The sequence below is a fragment of the Pituophis catenifer genome, unplaced genomic scaffold (assembly GCF_029215685.1).
Source record: "Pituophis catenifer annectens isolate HBS135680 unplaced genomic scaffold, rPitCat1.0.hap2 SCAF_1, whole genome shotgun sequence".
In the NCBI taxonomy this organism is placed as follows: domain Eukaryota; kingdom Metazoa; phylum Chordata; class Lepidosauria; order Squamata; family Colubridae; genus Pituophis; species Pituophis catenifer.
Genome location: NW_027256881.1, coordinates 259,763,671 through 259,789,090, shown reverse-complemented (window position 1 = coordinate 259,789,090; position 25,420 = coordinate 259,763,671). Strand labels below are relative to the sequence as shown.

Here is a 25,420-nt window from a genome sequence, read left to right as displayed (position 1 = left end):
ACACCTTACTCATGCCATGCTTACTTTGGCCAAAAGGAGTTGATCTAATGATTTAGAAGAAAGCAGGTTGTCTATCCCCGGGATAACCAAATTATTATTATGGGACATGTAAAAAGTGGATCCGTTATTGGATTTATGGGCACCAATCAATGCTGTCAGCCCTGGACAGCAAATGCACTTGTTGGAGGAAAGGATTAATATATCTTCTCTAGTCAGAAAGCAGAACTTGGACTATTTACTGACTGGAGGAAATTCATCCTCTATGCTCACATGTATTGGTTTCAGCTGAAACCAATCTCCCTGAATTTCCTGTCCTATAGGAGATCAACAGGTCATCAGCTGCCTGTGCTTGAGATGTAGACTTAAGTTCTATGCATCTCTAGTTTATGCTCTGATTTCTAATATTATAACTTTTAGCAGAAATTTGGCAATATGATCACTTCTCTGTGAAAACTAGAATGAATCTTGGATGTCAAACAGGAATTCAGTCAAGGACCAACCTGTTTTGGTGGAACTCACATAGGCCTCCTCTTATTGAGAAGAATCCTAGCCCCTAACTCTTCTGGAAGTGATGGAAGCTATTAAGAAGGCCATCTTCCATGTGAGAATGTTGGTGGAAATCTGTCTGATGTATTCATACAGAATAATAGTAAGTGCCTTGAAGGCCAAGGTAAAATGCCATAAATAGAAATATATAACCGGGGATATAAGACGTGAGCACATTTACAAAATATGGTGTATTTAAGGGGATCCCAAACGGAAGTCTATTTGTTTATTCTAAATTATAGTTTATATCAAGTGGAAATGGGAGGCATAACCTTACGTTTCCTATCATAATCACACTTACTTTATGAAAAGCAGTATAACTATTTACATGATAAGCTCACTTTTCCTCAGAGGCTATTTACATTGTAGCATGGGGTCATAATCCTGGATCTATTGCAGTATATTGCAATATTATTTTTATGACCCTTGATTTCCATAAATAGATTGTGTATGTGACTTTTTTCCGCTGAAAATGTACATGTTGATTTTACTCTAGTTCTACTTAGTTAACAAACTACACGATTGTTTATGCTGAAAGTGGCTTGTGTAATAGCAGTCCTTTTAAAACAATTCATGAAACTTCCAGTAAGTAACAAGATCAGAAACCAAACTGAAAATACGTTCCAACCAAAATTAAGCTTTTAAAAAGATCTCAATAAAATGTACTAAGTGATAGAATTTAGAAGTACTTGTGACTATACAAAATATTTTTCATGTGGTCACTGTAGACATGTTGGATGAGAAGGGTAACTTATTAAAATCAAAGGCAGCAAATGAGTAACTGATTACCCATTCAAACTCATTCTATTCAAGTCATTTTCAGCAGAGAGTCATCTAATAAATTATCACATGGTTTGAGATAGATTATTTACTCATAAAATTTACTCAGATTTTATAAATGACAAGCTGATACACCAAAAACCTGAGTATGGATAACTGTTGGGAAAAGGTTTTTTTTTCCTCTTCATTTTCTTTACTACAATCTGAGATTCAACTGGCATTTGTGATTCACTAGTTTGTGGATTTGATTGCTGTAAACTTGAGACAAAAGGTTCTAGATCAAGGCACTGGAAAGCTAACAATAGTTCTCTGATACATGCCCAATCTAATGACCCATTTAGTCCACCCAATGAGCTGCTTGGTCTCCATTATCTATTATAATATGGGAGAGAGAGGAGAAGGGGGAGGAAAGAAGGAGGAGGAGGAGGTTTTTTTTCCTTTTCAACAATGCATATGATTCACTGAATTCTGCATCCAACTGCCCTGAGGAGTACTGAGCTGGGTATAGCATTATTTTGTAGTGTTGTGCTGAGTGCATCCATTAGAACAAGTATTTAATTTTTCCAACCCATAAAAACATGCTAAAACAGTTAAATATTTAAAAATCTTGCAATTTTATTTGCATATAAAGGCCGCTAGATATATAATATCGCAATAAATTTAAAGAAACACCTGCTTTCCTAAATTCCATGAAGATAACATAAAACAGAAGAAAGCTCAATAGCATTTACAGTGATAGAACAGAAGTAACTATCTGCAACAATATTTTGTGCTAGCAAGATTGCATTTACACACAGTGCAAAATAAGAAAAAAAGAAATGGAAAGACAATTCAATAATATTTTAAATATAAAGGACAACAAAGCCTTATTTTAGTTAGGCTTGATTGTATTTATTTGATTCTATACATGCCCAAAACTGCACAAAGATTTTAAACTCAAGCTCTTGAAGGCCTTGAGCGATTGGAAAAAATGTATCACATCCTTCATAATTTAGATGTGCTATACAGCATAATTTTGGAGATGCTATGCTGGCAATATTAAATGCCTTGCTTTGTTATAATGCACAAAAAATATATATAAAAATCCATATTTAAAAGGAGTCCACATTTACATGTTTTTACTGCATGGAACACCTGCTCATTGCAGTTTTCATTCCCATATTTTTAAAAACTAAAATAATTTAAGAAACTCACCCAAATTGGGACAATTTAGATAATCATATACAGGATGTTGCTATCTAACGGATCATTAAAGCAGGCAGACAAACTAAACCTAGAAAGCTATTTTCCCCTCACTACTGCAATACCATTAATAAGCAGAATTTCATAGAACGCATATGTATCAATCAAAAAACTGATCCCTGATCCAGCAGTCAGCTGTGGACACAAGAGCTCTGATGGGTAAAGATTCTTCCAGATCAAGAATTTTTTTCAAGAAAGGGAGATGATTCACTGAAATGAGTGGAGAATCCACATCCAGTTTAATAACTCCGTGACCACAGCGTAGCACAGATGTAAGTATATCTAGAACCATCAATTCCAGAAGTTTTCAACACACTTCATTGAATATTGAATTGTGATGTGCATTTGCACAGGGACATATTCCAACCTCTGATTCATGGAACATATACATGCTAATAAAAATGAGGAAAGAATGGCATTTTATCATTGGAAATCCCCCCCCCAATAAAACAATAAAAGTTGTGCAAATTTGGATCTGGTTTTTTTTTTTTAAATGCCTTTTATAATCTTATTTAATAATATTAAAATAAGGTGTCTCACTCATTAAAAGAAAGCTTGGCTGTCCTTTTGAGAACACTAACAATTTACAATGGCAAGTTAATTAAGAGAACATAAAACTTCATTTTACAAATTCACAATGTTTTATCAATTTTCAAATGGATACTGCATTTCCAAAAGAGAGCGAGAGAGAGAGAGAGAGAGAGAGAGAAAAGAAAAAGCACAACCCCTATCTTTTTTTTCTCTCTGTAACAACAATTTACAAAAAAGCCCTACATTATTTGTAAAGAAACATGTTAAGAGAATGAACGTTTTGTAATTAGAAAAATGGCAGTTTATAGACCTTCCCCAGTGGAGTAGCGGTCTTTCATGATCCTTGTGGCGTTGGCAGGTCAAATATAATTGGTGGGTTGGTTGGCTGAAAGCTGACTGTACACGTTGAGGCATTAATGTACGTTGTGTAACCATCTGTCATAATGCCATAACCTGTAGAGAAAATGTGTTACATTTACTGTTATGTGAACAAACATTGACCTAGTATAATACCCCTTCAGTGACAAAAGGAGGGGAAAATGTTCTAAGCACGCTTTGGAAACTGCATTCAGTTAAACCTTTTAATGTATTTTCAGTAATCTAAAATCACCCACATAACTCTTTCCCTGGGTTTTTAAGCAGTAAAATTTTGCTTTAGTATGAACTTTAAAAAGTTAAGAAGACAAAGCTGTCTTTGTCCTTTGTTAGGAATTATTTCTAAACTTGTTTTTAAGTTCATCACATGTAAAGTTAGATGTAAAACAATGTTTAATTTAATTGGTGCTGACACCTCTTTCATTACATTGACAATTTAGCTACCTGATATATCATGAAGTCACTTCAGAGAACTCGGCAAAAACTTCCCATTGTCTCCCAAACATTTTTTTTAAAAATTCAAACTTCATTCAGGTTGTCCACAAGACCATTAGAATCTTGTCTGTGTACTTCATCAGTATTTTTTTTTGGGGGGGGGGTTAGTACTATTTAAAGCAGGGGTCCCCAAGCTGTGGACCATGGTCCACTGCCGGTCCATGACCTATTCACAACTGGGCTGCGTGAGTGGTGGGAGTGTGTGTGCATATCCCCACTCATGTGAGAGGAGGGTGTCGGCACTCGCAGCCCCACTCACGCAAACGCTCACAGCCCCATTTCACAAATAAAGTAGGAAAGGTTGGTGAACTCTTATTTAAATACACAGATCATAAATATGTTCCCCTTTGCTCAACAACCTGTCCCATTGCAGGTGCCAAATATATGCGGCATAAAATGCTATAAATAAATTGGTGGGAAAATGGCAAAAAAGAGAGAATCAACGCAGAGGACTACTTTCCTAAGATCCTTGCAATGTAGAACATGGTGCTGTGATGTCGTCTTTTGCTTTGTTGCTGATTACAAGGAGTAAAGGGCACCAGCGTGTGGGCTGGTATAACTGTCTACTTATTCTGAAATTTGTCAACAGGACCGGACAATGCTGGATGGTGTTGAAACTCTTCCCTGCATGCTCCTTTTTACTCTCTTCAGGGTTGAGTATTTCTCCAGGCTCACAAAAGAAGCTTAAAAGCTCTGATTCAATTTTCCATGATCAAACCATTCTCTTCATCTTCAGAAGATAGAAAAAAACATAAAAGCTCCCACAATGCCATCCTCGGCATTAGAAGACTCTATAGTAACTTAGACATTATATGTGTGTGTGTTTGTGTGACAAAAAAGCACACAAGAGCATGTCCATGCTTCTCCTCCAGTGCTGGTGATACTGTCAGGATACTGGATCTATAAAGAGGGAGACCTCTTTTCAATATGCTGTCCCAAGACTCTGTGCAACATACTTTCATGTTTTCTGTTCTGTTTTTAAATGTATAACCTTAATTGTCCAGAAATGCATGGTGAGTGAGAGGTCATACAAACTTAAATAAATAAATAAATAAAAAAATAGGCAAGAGAGAAAGGTATTTGCAATTTTACTCATAAAAAGTCAGATTACTGAATTTAGTAGCACCAAATTCTTGTTCTGTCCTTTCATGTGAAAATAATCTTATACGATTTACCTTTAAGTTAAAATTTAAATGTTAGAAGAATCAGTGAAACTGTAGGAAATACTCTTTTACATTACTCGTTCTCTACATTCAGTGCAAATCTTTGCAATTAATAATTAAGGTACTGAGGGTTAAATCTATACTTCTGAGAGCAATTATTTCACAATTGTTGTACAAGCAATCTCTCTCTCAAAAAGAAAAATCCTTTTGAGTTCTTTTTAAAATAGATTCTCTATGTGACCTATGATTTTGCTTTTTAATAAATAATGAAAAGCTAAACTCCTCAACAGTATGCAACTGCTTATCCTAAATAATGCAAGGGTTGCACAAACATTTACAGGTTAACTATGAACTGAATTAAAGGAAACATAATTTTGATTCTGATCCAAAGAAACATACTGAATATATGGAGATATACATGTGTGGTCTTAAAAATAGAAAACTAGCAAACCAAGCCAGTCCCAACCCTTCCTTTACTCTTTTCCACACATTGTGCTGTACAATTAGGTTAGGGAATCATACTTGTCCATGTATGTTGACAGCCATGGACATGATTCTACTTTCCATATTTCTCTATGGCTAGGTATAGCCATATACGTAAGGTATAATAGGGCATTTGATGTTTAAGTTATAACAACAACAACAACAACAACAACAACAACAACAACAATAATAATTTAGTAATAACAGTATTTTAACGAGGTTTCATTATGTTGGAAGAGATCTACTCAAATAAGTAGAAACTGTTATCATCTCAATGCTCTTGAATACTCATTAAATCTCTTTTATAGTTAACGTGTGCATTACCAGCCTAGTCATAAACTTAAATTGTATAATGCTGAGCCTCACAATAGCCTTCCATAATGATCTCTCCATCAGCTAATTCTATTATTAGTGGAAGTTTGATTACTTTCACCGTGGAAGAGAACTACAAAAGCTGCAGGCAGTTTCTATGGTCTAATAAAATATTTGTTTCTTCTGTCATTTACTTAACATTAATACCTAAACATCGGTATTTATACAAAATTATACAGTTTATCTTATTTTTTACATGGATGCTGCTGTGGTTAAGGGCTAGTCAGCATTTCTCATTACGAAAACCTACCTGAAAGGCTTCATATAACACTGGTATAAAAATATAGTTGCTTTACAATAATGCAAACCGGGGGAGGGGGGAAGCAACAGTACCAATCAACTGGACATCTCGTGTTTTATAAAGTTCTCCAGAGCTGTGTACTCACAGAGAGCTTAATTAAAGACCGTAAGAAATTTCCACAAAAAGGGAGGTACGCAATATAAAGCATTTAAATATATAATTTTTAGCTCTGGGGTCACAACATTGTTCTCTCTCTGCTCTCTAAGGCAGCATTTGCGGTATTTTTCTCGCTGGGATATAAAGGCGACTAAAGTTCATTAAATATTTAAAACTCCTGCTTAGTTTATTTGAAGGAATTTCTCATTAGCCCATAACCAGATTTGTGTGCTAGAAATGCCTCTGCTTTTAATTTAACATTAAAGCAGGATATTTTGAAAAGCTTATCTAAAAAATACACACGCTATTTAAAAACATCTGAAATTTAAACCAGATTATAACTCCACACACATCCACACGCCCGCTTCACTTGTTATTTCTTCATCTGCTCTGCTATTTGGGTTATGTTGTCCACTTCTTGAACTTTCTATAAAAAACATATGCAGAATGAAACCACTTGCTGCAAACGTAAATGGTCTCTTTTATCCAAAAGGCTCTAAATGATTTAAAGATGTTACTCATATTTGCAACTTGTACAAGATTCTTAGGGAAGCTTCAATGCCTAGAATAACATGGGCAAAAGCCATAAAGTGGGCATTGTGCAGATAGTCCTTGACTTATGACCACAATTGAGCCTAACATTTCTGTTGTTAGGTAAATTTGTTAAGTGAGTTTTGCCCCATTTTATCACCTTTCTTGCCTCAGTTGTTAAGTGAATCACTGCAATAGATAAATTGGTAACTCGGTTGTTAAGTGAATCTGGCTTCCCCACTGCTTGTCAGAAAGTCACAAAAGGTGATCGCATGACTTTGGGACACAGCAATGGTCATAAATATGAACCATTTGCCAAATATCTAAATTTTGATCATGTGACTAAAGGGATACTGCAGGGTGTAAGTTTGAAAACAATCATAAGTCACTATTTTGAGTGCCATTGTAACTTTGAATGGTCACTAAGTGAACTGTTGTAAGTGGAGGACTAGCTGTATTTTTCTACTACATGTAGCATTTATCAGGATGGTAAATAACTTGGTACAATCAAATCTGTGCTTTTCTATTATTGACTCAAATGGCACCAGGCCACTTCCTGTGATGCGCCGTTCTCCTTACCCCCTATTGCTTCATCTTCAGCTATAATATTGGTTTAAATATCAATTTTTTTATCTCATACACGATCAATTTTTTAAAAAATAACTTTGTTCTATTTGAAACCATTTTCTTACATAAAATACCAAAAAGAATGACTCAAATATTTTCTCGTCACAAGGCATCTTATTTCATGGATTGCTTACCTTCATGGATACCTCCAAAGACGTGGAGTTTGGGTCTTACTCGCCTTTGTACAGTGTTTAGCAATTCCACACAGCCAACCCTCTGCAGCTCCTTTGGAACCCAGTCTCGGAATCCTAAAAGAATGATAAAATTGATTGTCTTACTTTTCAATATGTAGATTAAGTTTAATACAGACTTTCAGGAAGCAATAACTCAAAGAGGGTTTACTACATTATCTATAATTCGACCACCATTATAATATATAGTGGCTTTTAAGAAACTTTTCATTGGCATAATTATTTTTTTTAAGTTATGGGCATTAATTTTTTTTGAATTCTACCTGCCTTCCCAAATACTATATTTTGCTACACAATTTGATTAAGCTAATTGCACAGATTCATCTGCATAACACAAGGCTGTTAAATACGTACTCTTGATAGTGGTCCACATTCTCAACTATCCTTTGCTTTTTCTTTAATGGCGATTGCCAGTTAGTTAGTTAGTTTATTATATTTGTATACTGCCCTTCTCCCGAGGGACTCAGGGCGGTGAACAGCCATGGTAAAAACAATGTACAACAAAAATTAAAAGCTTATTAAAATAATTCAATCATGCGGCCAAATTTAAAACATCCAACTAAGATCATTTTAAAACCCCTATCAAAACCCAATTTAAAAACCTTTATACTGTCAATCCAGCTTGCTGGAATAATAGGGTCTTTAGAGCGCGACGGAAGGCACCGAGGTCGGGGATCCTTCGTATGTCTGGGGGCAGTTCATTCCATAGGGCCAGAGCCCCCACAGAGAAGGCTCTCCCTCTGGGGGTCGCCAGCCAACACTGTTTGGCTGACAGCACCCTGAGGAGGCCCTTTCTGTGGGAGCGTATTGATCGGTGGGAGGCAATCGGTGGCAGAATGTGGTCCTGTAGATAACCAGGTCCTAAGCCATGGAGCGCTTTAAAGGTGGTAACCAACACCTTGAAGCGCACCCGGAAGACCACTGGGAGCCAGTGCAGCTCGCACAAGATGGGTGTTACATGGGAGCAACAAATTGCCCCCATTATTACTTGCACGGCTGCATTCTGGACCAGCTGGAGCCTCCGGGTGCTCCTCAAGGGGAGCCCCATGTAGAGAGCATTACAATAGTCCAGCCAGGAAGTGACAAGGCGTGAGTGACTGTGTGCAGGGCGTCCCGATCCAGAAAGGGATGCAACTGGGAGATCAGGCGAACCTGATAAAAGGCCCCCCTGGCCACGGCTATCATATGATCCTCCAAGGACAGCTGTGAGTCCAGGAGGATGCCCAAGTTGTGAGCCCTCTCTGGGGGGGTAAGAGCTCATCCCCAATAGCCAGTGATGGTGTCAGCTGGCTATATTGGGCCGTCGGGAGCCACAGCCAATCAGTCTTGGACGGGTTGAGTCTGAGCCTGTTCCTTCCCATCCAGATCCGCACGGCCTCCAGACAGCGGGACATCACGTCAAGGGCATCATTGGGGTGGCCTGGGGTAGAAATGTACAACTGCGTGTCATCGGCATACAGTTGACACTTCACCCCAAAGCCACGGATGATCTCGCCCAGCAGCTTCACATAAATGTTAAACAGAAGAGGCGAGAGGACCGACCCTTGCAGCACCCCATAAGTGAGGAACCTCGAGGTCGACCTCTGCCCCCCTGTCAACACAAACTGCGTACGGTCAGAGAGGAAGGAGGAGAACCACCATAGCACAGTGCTCCCCATTCCCACCCCCTCTAGCCGATGCAGCATGATACCATGATCGATGGTATCAAAAGCCGCTGAGAGATCTAGGAAGACCAGGACAGAGGAGCAACCCCTGTCCTGGGCCCTCCAGAGATCATCAACCAATGTGATCAATGCCGTTTCCATGCTGTAACTCGTCCTGAAGCCTGACTGGCACGGATCTAGATAGACAGCTTCATCCAGGAATCGAGGAAGTTGTTGCGCCACCACACTCTCAACAACCTTTGCCGCAAAGCAGAGGTTGGAGATAGGATGATAGTTAGCTAATACAGCTGGGTCCAGGGAAGTCTTCTTGAGGAGGGGCCTCACCACCTCCTCTTTCAGGGCAGATGGGAAGATCCCCTTGCTCAATGAAGCGTTGGTAATCTCCTGAAACCAGCCTCGTGTAACCTCCCGGAAGGCCAGCACCAACCAGGAGGGACACGGGTCCAGTAAACATGTGGTAGCGTTAAGCCTCCCCAAAATCCTGTCCATGTCCTCAGGAGTCACATGGTCAAACTCTTCCCAGGTGACACTCTCAAGACTCCCCTCCGTCATCCTGTCCGAGGCTATCCAATCTGAGTCCAGGCTGGCCCGAATCTGAGTGATTTTATCATGCAGGAATTGTCCAGAATCCTCAGCTCTACCCTGCAAGGGATCCTCCCTCGCTCCCACCCGTAGAAGAGAGCGGGTCACCCTAAACAAGGCGGCTGGGCGGTTCTCTGCAGATGCAATAAGAGTGGAAAAATAGTTGGATTTCACCACTCTTATCACCACTAGGTAGGTCTTGATATAAGACCTCACCAGTGACCGGTCAGATTCGGTACGGCTGGACCTCCAATCGCTCTCTAGGCGTCTTTTCTGGTGCTTCATCTCCCTCAGCTCCTCGGAGAACCAAGGAGCTGGTTAAGATCGGCACCGAGTCAGAGGCTGCAAAGGCGCGACACCACCAGTTCCTCAGCCGGGTCGCGAGTCAGAGTCTCTGAGAATGGCCCAAGCTCTGTCAGGAACCTTTCAGGGTCCATCAGTCGCCTGGGATGGAACCACCTGGTTGGTTCCATCTCCCTTCGATGAGGGGAAGCGGTTCGAAAGTCTAGCTGAAGGAGCGAATGATCTGTCCATGACAAGGGCTTAATAACTAGGTCCCCTATTATAAGATCATTCAACCACTGACCAGAGACAAAAATCAAGTCCAGCATGTGTCCCCCGGTGTGGGTGGGGTCATGAACTAACTGGGTCAGGTCCATGGCTGTCATGGAAGCCATGAACTCCCGAGCTGCTTCTGACATTTCATCGGCGGATGGCAGGTTGAAATCCCCCATGACCAGAAGCCTGGGGGTATCCACCGCCACCCCGGCTATTACGTCAAGCAGCTCAGGCAGGGCTGCTGTCACGTGGCAGGGAGCCAGGTACGCAATCAACAAACCCATCTGCACCCCATGACCCCACTTCACAAGGAGGGATTCACAGCAGGCTATCTGAGGAACAGTGGCCTCCCTCGGATTAAGACTTTCTTTAATAATCATCGCATTGCACAGAAGCCTGGTGGGCACATCTCCACAAGGGGAACCCCTCCCTCAGGGCCCAACCAGGTCTCTGTAATCCCTGCCAGGTCCGCACCCCCCTCCTGAACTAAATCATGAATGAGGAGGGCTTTATTAGTTGCAGACCTGACATTACATAACAGCAACCGAAGGTTCGGGCCCTGAGACTCTGCACAACCTGGAATACAAGCGTCTTGAGGGCCAGAGCATGCCATCGCTCGTAGGCAGCGGGTGCGTACTCCCCGAACATGATATGGCCCCCTGCGCCCACCATATCTGCCCCACCCACCCACTATTTTGATGGAATAGCCCTTCACCTCAGCCCCCAGTTCCCTATCTAAACCCCCTTCTTCTCTCCTCCCGCCTTGACCCTCAGACCCACCCAGCCGCTCTAAGGTACTGTGGACCCCCCAGGTCCTTCCCACCCCTTCAAACCCCTTAAAAATTTTACACAAAATTACACAATTTACACAATTTACAAAATTTACAAAATTTACACAATTGATCAGATAACAATGGCTTACAGAGATACATTCTCTAAGCACTTGATAGTTCACTTATTACAAATATCTAACATACAAAGCAACTCAGTACAAAATCCATGTATGTGTGAGATCATGTGAACTGGTCCTATCTCTTGAAATCTGATAGGCCTTTAGAAAAATATGCATACACTGAACATTCCCTGATATATGATTATCTTAGGCAATACTATATGTTATACATTTTGTAAAGCTTATACTAGCCTTTCTTATTTTGGTATCCTCCATGCTTCATGGACAACTGACCTCCCCCCAAATTTATTGTGGATAGTGGATCCAACATGTCTGAAGTATCGTGCTATGTAAAGTGGGTCCATGTTAGCCCAAGCAAAGCGCCCCTTCTTAAAACACTGAGATAGCAATAGCAATAGCACTTAGACTTATATGCTGCTTTACAGTGCTTTGTAGTCGTCTCTAAGCAGTTTACAGAATCAGCATATGCCCCCCCAAAATTTGGGTCCTCATTTTACCCACCTTGTATGTACAGACAACCTGGAAAAGCTCTCCAAACAGTAGTGGCGAGTCTTCCAGAGGATGCAGCCAAATCAGTTTTTCAAGAACAGTTCCTTGGCTTGAGCCATTGCATTTCAAAAAGTCTCGCTTACATTGCCCTGCTAAACAGTGCCAGATTGTGAGATGGCTTACTTACTGTGACCCTTTTACAAATCTAGAAGGAGGCACCATTATTTGATTCTATACTATGGAAATGCAGTGGGTTTCCCAGCTGAAGTGAATAAAGTACTTTTGCATATGGTCACTCGCACACTGCTAGAAGCTACAGAATCAGAATAATAACTATTATTTCCATATGGCAAAGTGAAAGGAAATCTAGAGTTTCAAAATCATTACCTGAAAAATATGTAATTAGGAAAATCAAACAAATATAAATCCAGACTGTGTCCAAAGATAATTAACACTGACATCCACACAAGAAGCTTTTTTTAGAAGAAACACAGCAGATAAAGAAAGATGGCTGACATACGAGGCTGTATTAATACATGATACTTGTTGAAGATGAGAGAACAACTAGGAGAAGGACATTATTTTCAATGGTTTTCTTATAATCAACTAAGAGTTTTAACATGGATGAAAGGACAATTGGAATCAAGAAGAGGAAAACTGAATTTGAAGTAAAACAATGTATAAATGATGATCATATAATAGTTAAAGAAGTATAAGTTGTTATTAAGATTTGAGGATGAACAGTTAAAAGACCATGTGATGAAATGGACTACAAATGTTGATTATAAGAATTGTTTCTATTGTGTTTGTGGATAATGAATAGAAAATATGGGCAATTAATATAGTATATAGTAATGCAGCAAGATTATAATGAAATACCCACAGTGCAAGATTGGATTATAAAATTGATTGAGCTTGTGACAAAGTTGACCATTTTGGTCAGGGAAAAAATAATAAAATATTTTTTAAAAAAAGACTGAAAGCCTTATCTGGCCTTTTTGTTGAAAGAAGAAAAGACTGAAATGATGATTTATGGACTTGGGGATTAAATGGGATCAAAGAGCAAAGGGAAAGAAGAAGATGTCTTGATAGCAGAGTCCTCTGTGCTTTCTGAGGTTGATTGTTACCTTGAAAAATGTTTCATTACCCAACTAGGTAACATAATCAATGCAAGTGGGTGTGAAGTTTACTCCATTTACATATCTTTAGCTTGCTCTGCCAGTTTTAGTGGATTTTTCCTTGGTACTTCCCAGTTTAGGCTAATGTTATCTCCTTGATTGTTTGAGTGATGCTAATCTTGAGATTGGCTGCTGGAAAGGCCTAGTCTTTCCTTCTTAACTTAACTTCCTTCTTAAAACCATTTCTTAAATGGTTTGTTAATATGTTTTATTGCTATGTGCCTATTGATGGCTGATTTCTCTGAATGTCAAGCTTTCAAGAATTCCCTAACATTCTTTCGAGAAATGCCTAACATTTTTGGAGTTAGCTTGTTCTAGAATGCTCATAGGTTCCATGATTGCAAGATTAATATTACCCTGTGAGATAGTCCAGTCAAGAAAATCAAGAATGCTATCGCTATCTTTATTGTATGGTTACAATATCAAAATCTTGCAGGACTTGAAAGAAAGTATTTCTCTCATCCTTTCCTTTTATTTTCCATAAAACTAGGCAGAGTCCCTTCTAAGAGTTCCTTTCCCATGTCATCCCACCTTCTGTAGGATGAGACAACTTTTTCATGCTGGTTGTTCCATCTGCATCTCTCTCTGTTGTTTCCTAAGGTCATTTCCTCTATTATTATACCATCGATTTCAAAATGTGGGCATTAATATTTAATTCCCTAAATTATACTGTGGTTAAAAGTATGTAAAATATTGTCTTCTCCCACATATACCAATGCAGATTGACAATTTTCACAAGCCCTTTTCTGAGTGCTCCTACCAAATGAGATGTAATGGATATCTGCTGAGACTTTTATGTTCAATAGTGATACGAGCTGTATGCTTTAATGCTTTTACGCTGCTGCCATTATTATAGCTTTGCAATTTTAAATTTGTTTTTAATATTCTGCTTGTATTTTAATATTGTACAGTTTAATTATCTTTTTATACTCTACTCAAGGGACTTTAATAGGGATATGGTACAAAATGTGGTAAACAAGTAGATGTATTATATATATCAGGCATGGTAGGATTGCGTAACACAATAGCCATTATAATTTTGTGGTATGTTTGAACAGAACAGAACAGAACAGAACAGAACAGAACAGAACAGAACAGAACAGAACAGAACAGAATAGAATAACAGAGTTGGAAGGAACCTTGGAGGTCTTCTAGTCCAACCCCCTACCCAGGCAGGAAACCCTACATCACTTCAGACAAATGATTATCCAACATCTTAAAAATTTCCAGTTTTGGAGCATTCACAACTTCTGCAGGCAAGTTGTTCCACTGATTAATTGTTCTAACTGTCAGGAAATTTCTCCTTAGTTCTAAGTTGCTTCTCTCCTTGATTAGTTTCCACTCATTGCTTCTTGATCTACCCTCAGGTGCTTTGGAGAATAGTTTGACTCCCTCTTCTTTGTGGCAACCCCTGAGATATTGGAACACTGCTATCATGTCTCCCCTAGTCCTTCTTTTCATTAAACTAGACATACCCAGTTCCTGCAACCGTCCTTCATATGTTTTAGCCTTCAGTCCCCAATCATCTTTGTTGTTCTTCTCTGCACTCTTTCCAGAGTCTCCACATCTTTTTTACATTGTGACAACCAAAACTGAATGCAGTATTCCAAGTGTGGTCTTACCAAGGCATTATAAAGTGGTATTAACACTTCACGTGATCTTGATTCTATCCCTCTGTTTATGCAGCCCAGAACTGTGTTGGCTTTTTTGGCAGCTGCTGCACACTGCTGGCTCATATCTAAATGGTTGTCCACTAGGACTCCAAGATCCCTCTCACTAGTAGTAACATTGAGCAAGGTACCACATATATGGTACCCGTGCATTTTGTTTTTCTTGCCTAAATGTAGAACCTTACTTTTTTCACTGTTGAATTTCATTTTGTTAGATAGTGCCAGTGGTGGGATTCAAGTAATTTACAGTAACAACCGGTTTTCTGCCCTAATTATTTCTTCCAACAACCACTTTGCCAAACTGCTCAGAAAGTTAACAACCGGTTCTCCCGAAGTGGTGCGAACTGGCTGAATCCCACCACTGTATAGTGCCCAATGTTCAAGTCTGTCAAGATCTTTCTGTATCTTGAGCCTATCTTCTGGAGTGTTGGCTATTCCTGCCAGCTTGGTGTCATCTGCAAATTTGATGAGTTCCCCATGTATCTCCTCATCCAAGCCATTGATGAAGATGTTGAAGAGTACTGGGCCTAAAACAGAGCCTTGGGGTACTCCACTGCATACTTCCCTCCATGTAGATGCAGTTCCATTGAGGACTACCCAGTTGCACAGAGCTCTGTCATCAATTTGTCTGCCAAGACTGTTTTCACCCCCATAAAGCAGAAGAGGACTTATCTTCAGTCCGTTCCAGGAGAACAAATTATCCACAAGACAAGAGTTTAGTCAATGTTCAGTCCAAAATATATCCAAGCCGAATTTCAGAGATCACGATGTGACTTTCAGGGTTTAATTTTGTCCATCACAAAGCCTGAAGAGCAATCCCACCCACTTTTATTCCTGGTGGGGCGTGGCTCCGTGACTCAGCTCAATCTCTGGCCCTCCCACACCTCTTCCGTTGCTGCACACACTTCTCCCCTCCGACGCTGCCTGGGATCAAGCCAGGATTCATTATCCTCGCTCCCTATCAATTGGTGCTCAATATGCCTTCCTCCTGGCACATCCCAGCTGTTCCTCCTGGCCTTCGGATGAAACCTGAGGCATTGCCAGAAAGGAGGGTCCTGGAGAGGGAGGCCTTGTCAGTTCCTCCTCATCACCTTCTGAGTCCTCTTCCTCTGTTAGGACAGGCTCGGGAGTCGGGGTCACAACACCTGGTATCTTAATTACATTAATTCTTCTTCATTATTTTCTCCATGTTATATCGGTGTAAGTATGTGCACACTTTTATATATATTCTTTTCAATCTGCAGATGTTATACAGATTTTTCAATGCAAAATTTTATTGCACCACCAATATCCATTGTCATATGGAAAAGTTGGTTGAGAAAGATGGGAATGAAAGAGACACAGCCACCTGGATTTATAAAAAATATAGGTTGCAGTTTTAATAGTTACAGCTGGGCCCGCACAGAGCATAGATCTGTTTTATACACCTCACTCTCTCCCCACACCAGGAAGAGAGTGTGCCAGTCAGTTGCTGTAGTATTACTTTTATGCTACAGGAAAGGACTCTTCATGTTACAACAACATAAAAGTAAATCACTGGTTAGGAATTTCTGTCTTTAACAAGGAAAACCAAAGAAAGATACTGTATTATTAGATATAAAAGGATCAATTGGTAGAACTTTGGATGACTTGCAATTGATTGCTTATTAAATACAGCAATTAAAACTGCAAATTCTTGATTTAACTGTCTTCTTTACTGTTTCTCATCTGATACATATTCCGATCAATTATGTGCATAAAGGCTGTACAAACAGTTCACACTGAAATGTTCAAAGTATAGAATTTCATATGTTCTGTTCTGAATGTGAAACAGGCTGTTTTGGGCTCTATGAATTTTTTGCAGCTTTAGAAGCAGTATTTAAAACCTCAGGACTTGCCTCAGAGACCCAAAACATAAGGCAGACAATCATATCACACACCAGAAGAACAGCAAAGTAGAACCAACTCAAAGCAGAAGATAGAGCAGCTCCCAAAAACCAAAAGAAGGACCAAACCAAGCTCCCAGCAGAAAAGGATGAACGGACAGAATACAATATACAGGTTATCATGGGCAGAACACAATACATACAAAAAGCCAAAGAATTACCAGAAGATAAAGAAACCTACATCCGAATAAATACTAACCCAATACAGAAACTGCACGATACAATCAAGATAACCCTTAATAATCTAATCATGAAAGGTCAAATAACTAAAGAAGAATGGGGGAAGATGCAAATCAGTGAACCTATCCTGCCATGCTTCTATGATTATCCCAAAATACACAAGACCAACATTACTCCAATTGTACTATTGATCCAATTGTATCATCCGTAAAGCCATGGACTTTAACATACAACATAATTAAGGAATTTACCAAAAAGCTTGGATATCTCACAGAAGGGAGTGAATATTTTATTAACTCCCTACTACAATGTTTCCAGAAAAATCAAAGATTTAAAAATCAAAAATGAAATTATGATTCATTCAATGTCAGAGCATTCAGATTCAGAACTAATGAAAAAATCCATGGCTGCAGTATTATGCAACACACCTGACCTAGCCAAATACACTAAGATCAAAATATCCAGAATCATGGACCTCATTAATCTTTGCCTCACTAGCTACTTTCAGCTTGGTGACAAATATATTGACATTCATGAGTTCCACTCTCAGGACTCATAACAGAGAGTGTATTGAGGCATCTGGAAACTACAGCACTCCCACTCACATAACCAAAAACACTGAACAAGGTCCAGTATGTACAGTAGATAAACACCTTAATCATCATAATAAAAAAACAACTAAAGAAGACACATGAAACTATCAGCATCTTCAAATAAATAAAATTCACAAGAAAAGGAAAAAAAATTCACACTACCTTTCCTAGCTATCCTTATCAGCAGAAGAAATGATAGCAACACAAAACACAAGTCTATTGAAAAACAGTACACATTAATAGCCCATTCTCCAACAGGTGCTATATTGTGTAAGAACATTATTCAGATGAGTACACAAAATTGTTAAGCTGCAGCAACCAGAACATCAGAAAAAGGAAACAGACTGCCTATACAACAACTTTCAACAAAATGGATCTAAACACAACTTTATCAGAAAGTGCTTGACCTTACTACAGCACAACCAACACAAGCTATGAAAAGGATAACTATGATGCATCAAAAACATCTCAGTAACAATCAACAGACTACTACAATTACATGGCATTACCATAGTATGCAAACCAACTAAAGTCCTCCAAAAGTAAGCAAAAAGACTCAGTAGCCCCAAAAAAATAAACAAGGGTCTGTATATTGTAGACTGGAATAGTTACCATGTAAGAAAGGTAGCAGAAGACTAACAGAATGCATCTATGAATACTTACTAGCAATAAGAACACACAATGAAAACTCCTTAATCTTACAATATATGGACAAACTCAACCAAAAACATCTTAGACCAACCTAAACCCAAAACCTCTAGGGAATTTCTGGAAGTTTGGCATTGGGAGAGATTAGCCTTCAATAGACAAAGAAATAAAGCATATTTATGTACCATTCAATAGAGACATTAAAAATGTTAAGAAGGAAACAAAAGGACCGAAACATATATTCAACCACCACCTATATAAGCAGGATACCAGGCAAACAATCAAGCAGAAAACCACATCCCAATTAAGGAACTACCAAGAAGAAAACCCACCCCTATCAACACTGCTAGGGAAGGCTAGGGTACATAAATAGAGAACAAATCCCACGCTTACTCACACTGATGATAATACCTAGTTGGATTAAAAAAACATCTTCAAGGAAACCATCAAGCTCAGAGCACCAAAAACTCTTCACTTCCACCGTGAGCTACAGATATTCTCTTCTAAGATGTCAATTACTTGATAGAAGGAAAAGCAGAAATCATAATTCTTTTTGTTATTTCATTTTTTCTCTATTATTTTTTTTATTCTTTTAATTTTGTACACTTTTATTGTATGGAAAATATTTATTAAAAAGACAAAAACTATCATTTCCAGACGGACAAGCTCTACCAATACTTTCTTAGTTTTGAAACTGTATAAGTAAAACTGTAATACAGGAGAATATTAAAAGGCCTCTAAGGAAAACAGTAATTGACTATTATTAAAAAGAAAGCCATTAAGGTCTATAGGTAATGAAAAAAAATCAATAAATCTGATATCCATTATAGCAAAGGTTTGAGTTCTAATATTCTGCATTTATAAAGATTAAAGGGATAAGAAAGAGCTAAGAGAAGGAAGAGCTAAATCAAATATGGTGGCTGCACATTCCTCCTTCATATTATTTAATCAACTTCAGAGGTGTTTTTACCTGGGTCAAATTTGTTTAATTCTACATTACAACACAGTTTCAATTCGTTTCTATGGTTATGTCTTACCTAAACAATCTAACCCATGTGTACATTTTTACAAATTTTGGCATAATGCTTACAAACACAAATTACGATCCAGTTTGCCAAGAACTGCATAACTCGGGGGTGTCAAACTCACGTTGACACAGCAGCATCACATGACGTATCGGGACTTTTTCTCCCTTCGCTAAACTGGGCATGGCCAGCTCATGATGCATCTGGCCCATGGGCTGGGAGATTGACAGCCCTGGCATAACTAGTCTAATTTGCTTGTTTGTTAAATTTATATGCTGGGTTTTCTTCTGGAGCTCAAGATCCTGTATATAGCATTCCCTCCTCACATTTTTCCATACAACTACTCTGTGAGATAAGTTGGTTTGAAAAAGAGGGACTAGCTGAAATTTCCCTTTTTAAAAACTCTGTAGTAATTATATCCACAATGGGGTAGAAGTACCCTGATGACTTGCAGGCAATGAAGATGTTATCCATTCAATCATGTCTGACTCTCGGCGATTCTATGGGCCAGGTCTCTCCACATCTTCTGATTTTGCACTGCTTCTTTGAGCTCTTCTATGCTCTGGCTGGTGTCAGCTTTGATGGTATCCAGCCATCGTGTTCTTTGTCGTGTTCTTTTCCTTTTACTGCTAACTCTTCCAAATATAATTGCTTTCTCCAGTGAATTCCCCTGCATGACATGGTCAAAATAAGTGAGGCAGTTTCATGATTTTGCCTTCTAGTGACATGTCTGGTGTTATGGGATCCAGTACTTGCTTGTTAATCACCTAAGCTGCCCAAGGGATACACAGGAGCCATCTCCAGCACCACAGCTCAAACAAGTTGATTTTCTCCCTACCTTGCTTTCTTAAGGTCCAACTTTCATAGTCATAGGACTGTCTATGGGACAAAGAGCAGACTAACCTACATTTGGTTGCCAGGCTGATGTCCTTGCTTTTTTTCATACTTGCTTCATGTTCATCATTGCTGTGTGACCCAGTGCAACCCAAAATTTTATTTCTGGGCTGTATTCACTGCTTTGAGCTATCTGCAATCCTAGGAAATTTTTCCATTCATTCAATCTCTTCACTGTCAATTTCCCTTTTGATGTTTCCATTCCTTGCAGTAGTCATGAGCTTGGTCTTTTTTAAAACGAGACCAACATTCTAACTTTTTTCTTGATCAGATATTCCAGGTCTTTTTTGGTTTTTGAGACGAGAGTTGTATCATCAGTGTATTTATCCTGATTTTTGATTATCAGATATAGCTTCCTTATGATCATTTCAGCTTGCAGATTGAATGAGGGGGAGAAAATGCAATCTTGTCACACTCCTTTCTCTATCTTAAACCAATCAGTGTCACCATACAATGTGCGCACAGTGGCTTCCTGATTTGTGTACAGTGATTGCACCAACTTGACTAGATGCACTCGTACCCCAAGGTCTTGTAGAGTTATCCATAGCTTCTCAGGATCAACAGAATTGAAGGCTTTCTTGTCATCAGTGAAGCATATGTAAATGATCTTTTGATTTCTACAACTTCCCCCCCCCCCCATGATCTAGTGCAGATCTACAATATGGTTATGGGTGCCACGATCCCTTCAGAAGCTGGCTTGGATATCTGGTAATTCCCTTTAAGCAGAATCTTGCTGATGTGAGGGATGACAGCAATTGTGCAATAATTGGAGCAATGTTTAGAGTCACCCTTTTCGACAGTGGAGTGAACACTTGCAGGCAGAGGAAAGCAAACAACCCAAATTGGGTTGGGCAGTGGACTGCCTGTTGGTGGGTTTGGTGATGGCTTTGAAGAGGAAGAAAAGTAGCACAGTTAATGGATTAATATTTTGGACAGAGTGGGGAAGAAGAGAAGGAATGTCCAGCTGATGATAGACCTGCCATTCCTACATTGCAGCTTTTGCCTAGAAGTTACTTTTCTCTCATTTTGAAGTCCTAAATGGTCTTAGAAGTAAGACAGCATGGCTTCTTCCAACCCGACAGAATAGTTCTTCTCCATTCCAATTGGACAATTGCCCTGGAAATTTTTCTATAACTGACCTCAGCCTTTTGATGCTGGCTTTTAAAGGAGGATGCCAGAGCAAAGCAATTTCCATACTGCTATTATGTATAAACAGTGCCAAAGGAAGGGCTCAGCAGTGCAATCTATGGCATGCCTGGACTACATGGATTTTAATGTGCTTCCTATTATCACTATCATCTCTTCACAGATCCTATTCGGGGCAAGAATTCAAAATCTCATTAAAAAGTGAGTTTTTTCGGAAAAGTTATTTTCTATATCACTGCAAGAGCCGTGGTGGCACAGTGATTAGAATGCAGTATTGCAGGGTAACTCCACCCACTGCCAGGAGTTCAATCCTGACTGGCTCAAGGTTGACTCAGCCTTCCATCCTTCTGAGATTGGTAAAGTGAGAACCCAGATTGTTGGGGGCAATATGCTGACTCTGTAAACCGCTTAGAGAGGGAAGTAAAGCACTATGAAGCAGTATATAAATCTAAATGCTATTGCTATTTAAAACGGAGATTTAATTTCCTTCCATAACGTCACTGCAAATCAGCAAAAGGAATTGATGCTTGAATCAGGTTTTACTTAGAGAATCCAGCTGACGATACCACTGCATACAATAGAATTGAAAAGTCATCTGTTCTCTCCCATTTGCCCTTGCATCAATCAATCTATCTGAATGCCCTTAACGTCTGGGCTAAAGCATACACACTGAGAGTGATCTTAGTTTAATTGTGATACTCACCAAGAGGAGGCCCATGGGTCATTAGTATATCTATGCCTTCAGGAATAAGGTTCCACTTGTCCAACAAAGATTGACCTCTGGGTAGATTAAAACCCCATCCATTAAACCATGGTGTCCTATGAAGGAAAGAAAATAAATTTGTGCCACTATGGAAGAAGGGCTTATTTCTGTTTTACAATTATACAACAAGGCACATTTTCTCTAGCTAGCCCTCATTCAGAATGAAAAATAAAGAGTAGAGGAAAACCTCTGATAATGAAGTAGTTCAAAACCATAAACATGTTAATCCCGCATGACTGCCAATCTCGAAGTAAAGAAAAGATGGATGTTAAACATTCTTTTTATCACATAGGTGTTTCTTTAAAAACCTATAGCATATTACAGTCATTCTAACAACACAAATTATAATTAAAATTTTTCCATAAGGCACTGATACATAAGTTATTCTTAGAGTAATTGAAAGTCTATCTTAAATTTATATTTGGCATTTGAGTTTTGATTTGGTATTGTAATGGTAGGCAATGGATCTTTGACAAATAAATGCAGAATCTCCATTGCCCTGGGATAATCTCTTGCTATAAATGTTTCTGGGTGACAAAAACAGGAAGTCTCTTTAACTGCAATTTCTTATCCCAGGGCAATGGATCAAATAATTTAAACTCTTGATATCATCAACCTGCTTTACATCTAACTTCCCAAATACAACAAATTAATCTGCTATGGCACTATTATATTTAATAATTCTGTTCGTCAGTTTAGGGAAGCAGATAAATGGGCTGGAAAAAAATCAGGTAAGTCACAGTGACCTTTTACCACCCTACTTTAGTCCATGCTAATTGCAAAAGAAAGATGGTCATCTCTATGATTATGGGAGACAATTCAGTCTGGATGGTAAAGAAGAGAGAGATGATCTCTTCTATGAATGCACTTAATAGAAAGAATTCCTTAAAACAGCTTGCCAAGCAGTCAAAATGGAAATACAGCACCGAAATTCAGATAACTGAACTCGTTTGCAGATTAATATATTTTGTAAGTATATTTGCAAGTGTGTATTAGAAGCTCCATTTTCCACTTCCTTGCATTTCTTTATTTTTACACTGACACAGGACCTGAAATTTACATATAGATTTGACACTATAGTTGAAAATTTCTTCAACTGCATTGGCACAAAATTAAATAGTTGGACTGCTCAATTCACTTTAATAATTTTAAAAGTTCAAACTGCAGATTGGTAGCTCATCTTTTCATTTGTCAAATCCGTTTGTATCAACATAAATACAAAACAAGAACAATAGTATTTGTTGCCTCTAATCAAGACATTTTATTTTTACCACAAACATTGCTAGGGTTTTAGTAAAAAGCTGCAGTATTAAAGCTAATTTATTCAGTTTCAGCATTGTGTATAGGCATCCTGAATCATGTTTTGGAAAAAGGCAACTGTGAATCTTATAATTGCCAAAAACTTTACATGGACATATCTATTAAATCATCAGGAGTTGAGCTCAACTGGAAGAAGACTTTGCTTTTTCTAGCAGCTATTAAATATTTGCTTTACTGTCCAGCTCATGAATAGTTTCTTATCTCTAGCTCTGATCTGATAACAACACTGCAAAACCTCTTAATATGGTAAAATGTGCTAAATATTATGGGCAAAACATTTTAAGCATGATTTGATGTCAAGCCACAGCTGAAGACAATGTTAAATACAGAAAATAATTATCTGTAGAGAGGGCTAGGAAGATCACCACCAGATGGATTTGTAATTGGCTGACAACCGTAATCAATGAGTATTCCTTAATGGTACTACATCTACATTCAGGGAAGTAAGCAATGGAGTAACACAAGGTTCCATCTTAGGCTCAGTACTCTTCAACATCTTCATAAATGACTTAGATAAGGGAATAGAAGGGGAGCTCATCAAATTTGCAGATGACATTAAACTAGAAGGAATAGCCAACACCCCAGAAGACAAGCTCTGGATACAAAGATTTTGACAGACTTGAAAAATGGGTCCTATTTAACAAAATGAAATTTAATGTGGAGAAAAGCACCGTTTTACGCTTAGGCAGAAAAAAACATAGGTACAAGTACAGATTAGGTAAAACCTGGCTCAAAAACAGTAACTGTGAGAGGGACTTTGGAGTCCTAGTGGACAGTCAATTAAATATGAGCCAGCAATGTGCAGCAGTAGCCAAAAAAGGTAATAACATTTTTGGTTGTATAAACAGAGATATAGAATCAAAATCACGTGAAGTATTAGTATCACTTTATAAATCCTTAGTAAGATTGTCACATTATAAAAAAGATGTTAAGACTTTGGGGGGGAAATGCAGAGAAGAGCAACTAAGCTGATTAAAGGACTGGAGACTAAAAAATTTGAAGACCGTATAGTCTCTAGACTATAGTTAGTCTAGAGAAGAGAAGGACTAAGGGTGACATGATGGCAATATTCCAGTATTTGAGGGGCTGCCACAAAAAAGAGGGGGTAACTTATTTTCCAAAGAACCAGAAGGCAAGACAAGAAACAATGGAAGGAAACTAATCAAATAGAGAAGCAACCTGGAATTGGAGATTCCTCATTTCTAACAATGAGGACAATTAACCAGTGGAACAGCTTGCCTTCAGATGTTGTGAATGCTTCATCACTGGAGGTTTTTAAGAAGACAGTCACTTGTCTGAAATTGTATAGGTTCTTCTGTTTGAGCAGGGAGTTGGGACTAGAAGATCTCCATATAAACCTCCAGCTGTAGTCTGATTAATTGATCATAGACCAGGTGGGCCAGTGGTATACACAATGCTGGGATATTGGAAATAGTAGTCAACTGGAGGGGGAGACTGAATGAACCGGGAAGTACACCTCTGTGGACAAACAGCCCATGGTGCAAACAGTCCATGAGAAGAGGATGCAGAATGGGTAACATGCATTAGTTTTGATATTGTTCTGCAAAATTACTCCAGGATTCAACTAAACAACTCTTTAAATTTAATTTCTGTCAAACTGCAGCCTAATCTGAAATGGTTTGGAAAATCATCCAAATGAATGATAATTTGTTTTAGATTTTTTTTTTAAAAAAAAGCCTATTTTCTGTTTGTGCATCCCTGCTGAGTATACATAATAAAGCATCTTCTGCAAAAGTCTCATGAACAATTACAAAATACTGTATATGAAAACAAGCCAAAGTACCCAGAGATTAAAATAAGGCCATTTGGGGTTGCTCTTAATGATTATGTATTGTTACTAATTAAAGACATTCGTTTTATACTGTTCTCATGTATTGCAAAGAAAAAGAAGCTTGTTAGAAAGTCAGCATGGTATTTTTCTCCCAGAACAAAGGCAGTAAAACTGAGATTCTGGAACAGATTTAGATTTCAGTGAGAACAAAAGAACAGGTCATCCTATTCTTCACGCTGGTATACAATTATTATATCGTATTGTACAAATACATTAACAGCTGTTTGCTCCCAAACAATTTTAAATTCATAAAGAATTATTGTTAATTGCTCATGAAGTTTCACTGG

At 38.6% G+C, this 25,420-nt stretch overlaps 1 protein-coding gene across 3 annotated transcripts in view; it reads right to left on the bottom strand.

Moving 5' to 3' along the window:
* Positions 1-3,049: 3,049 nt before the first annotated feature.
* Positions 3,050-25,420, bottom strand: part of MPPED2 (metallophosphoesterase domain containing 2) — a 148,297-nt gene continuing 125,926 nt past the window's right edge. For all 3 annotated transcript variants that reach the window (XM_070957523.1, XM_070957524.1, XM_070957525.1), the window contains exons 5-7: positions 21,902-22,017; positions 7,677-7,790; positions 3,050-3,552 (exon numbers count right to left, since the gene is read on the bottom strand). In XM_070957523.1, the coding sequence (XP_070813624.1) occupies positions 3,434-3,552; positions 7,677-7,790; positions 21,902-22,017 (349 nt within the window). In that variant the 3' untranslated portion in view covers positions 3,050-3,433. The remainder of the gene's footprint in view (positions 3,553-7,676; positions 7,791-21,901; positions 22,018-25,420) is intronic.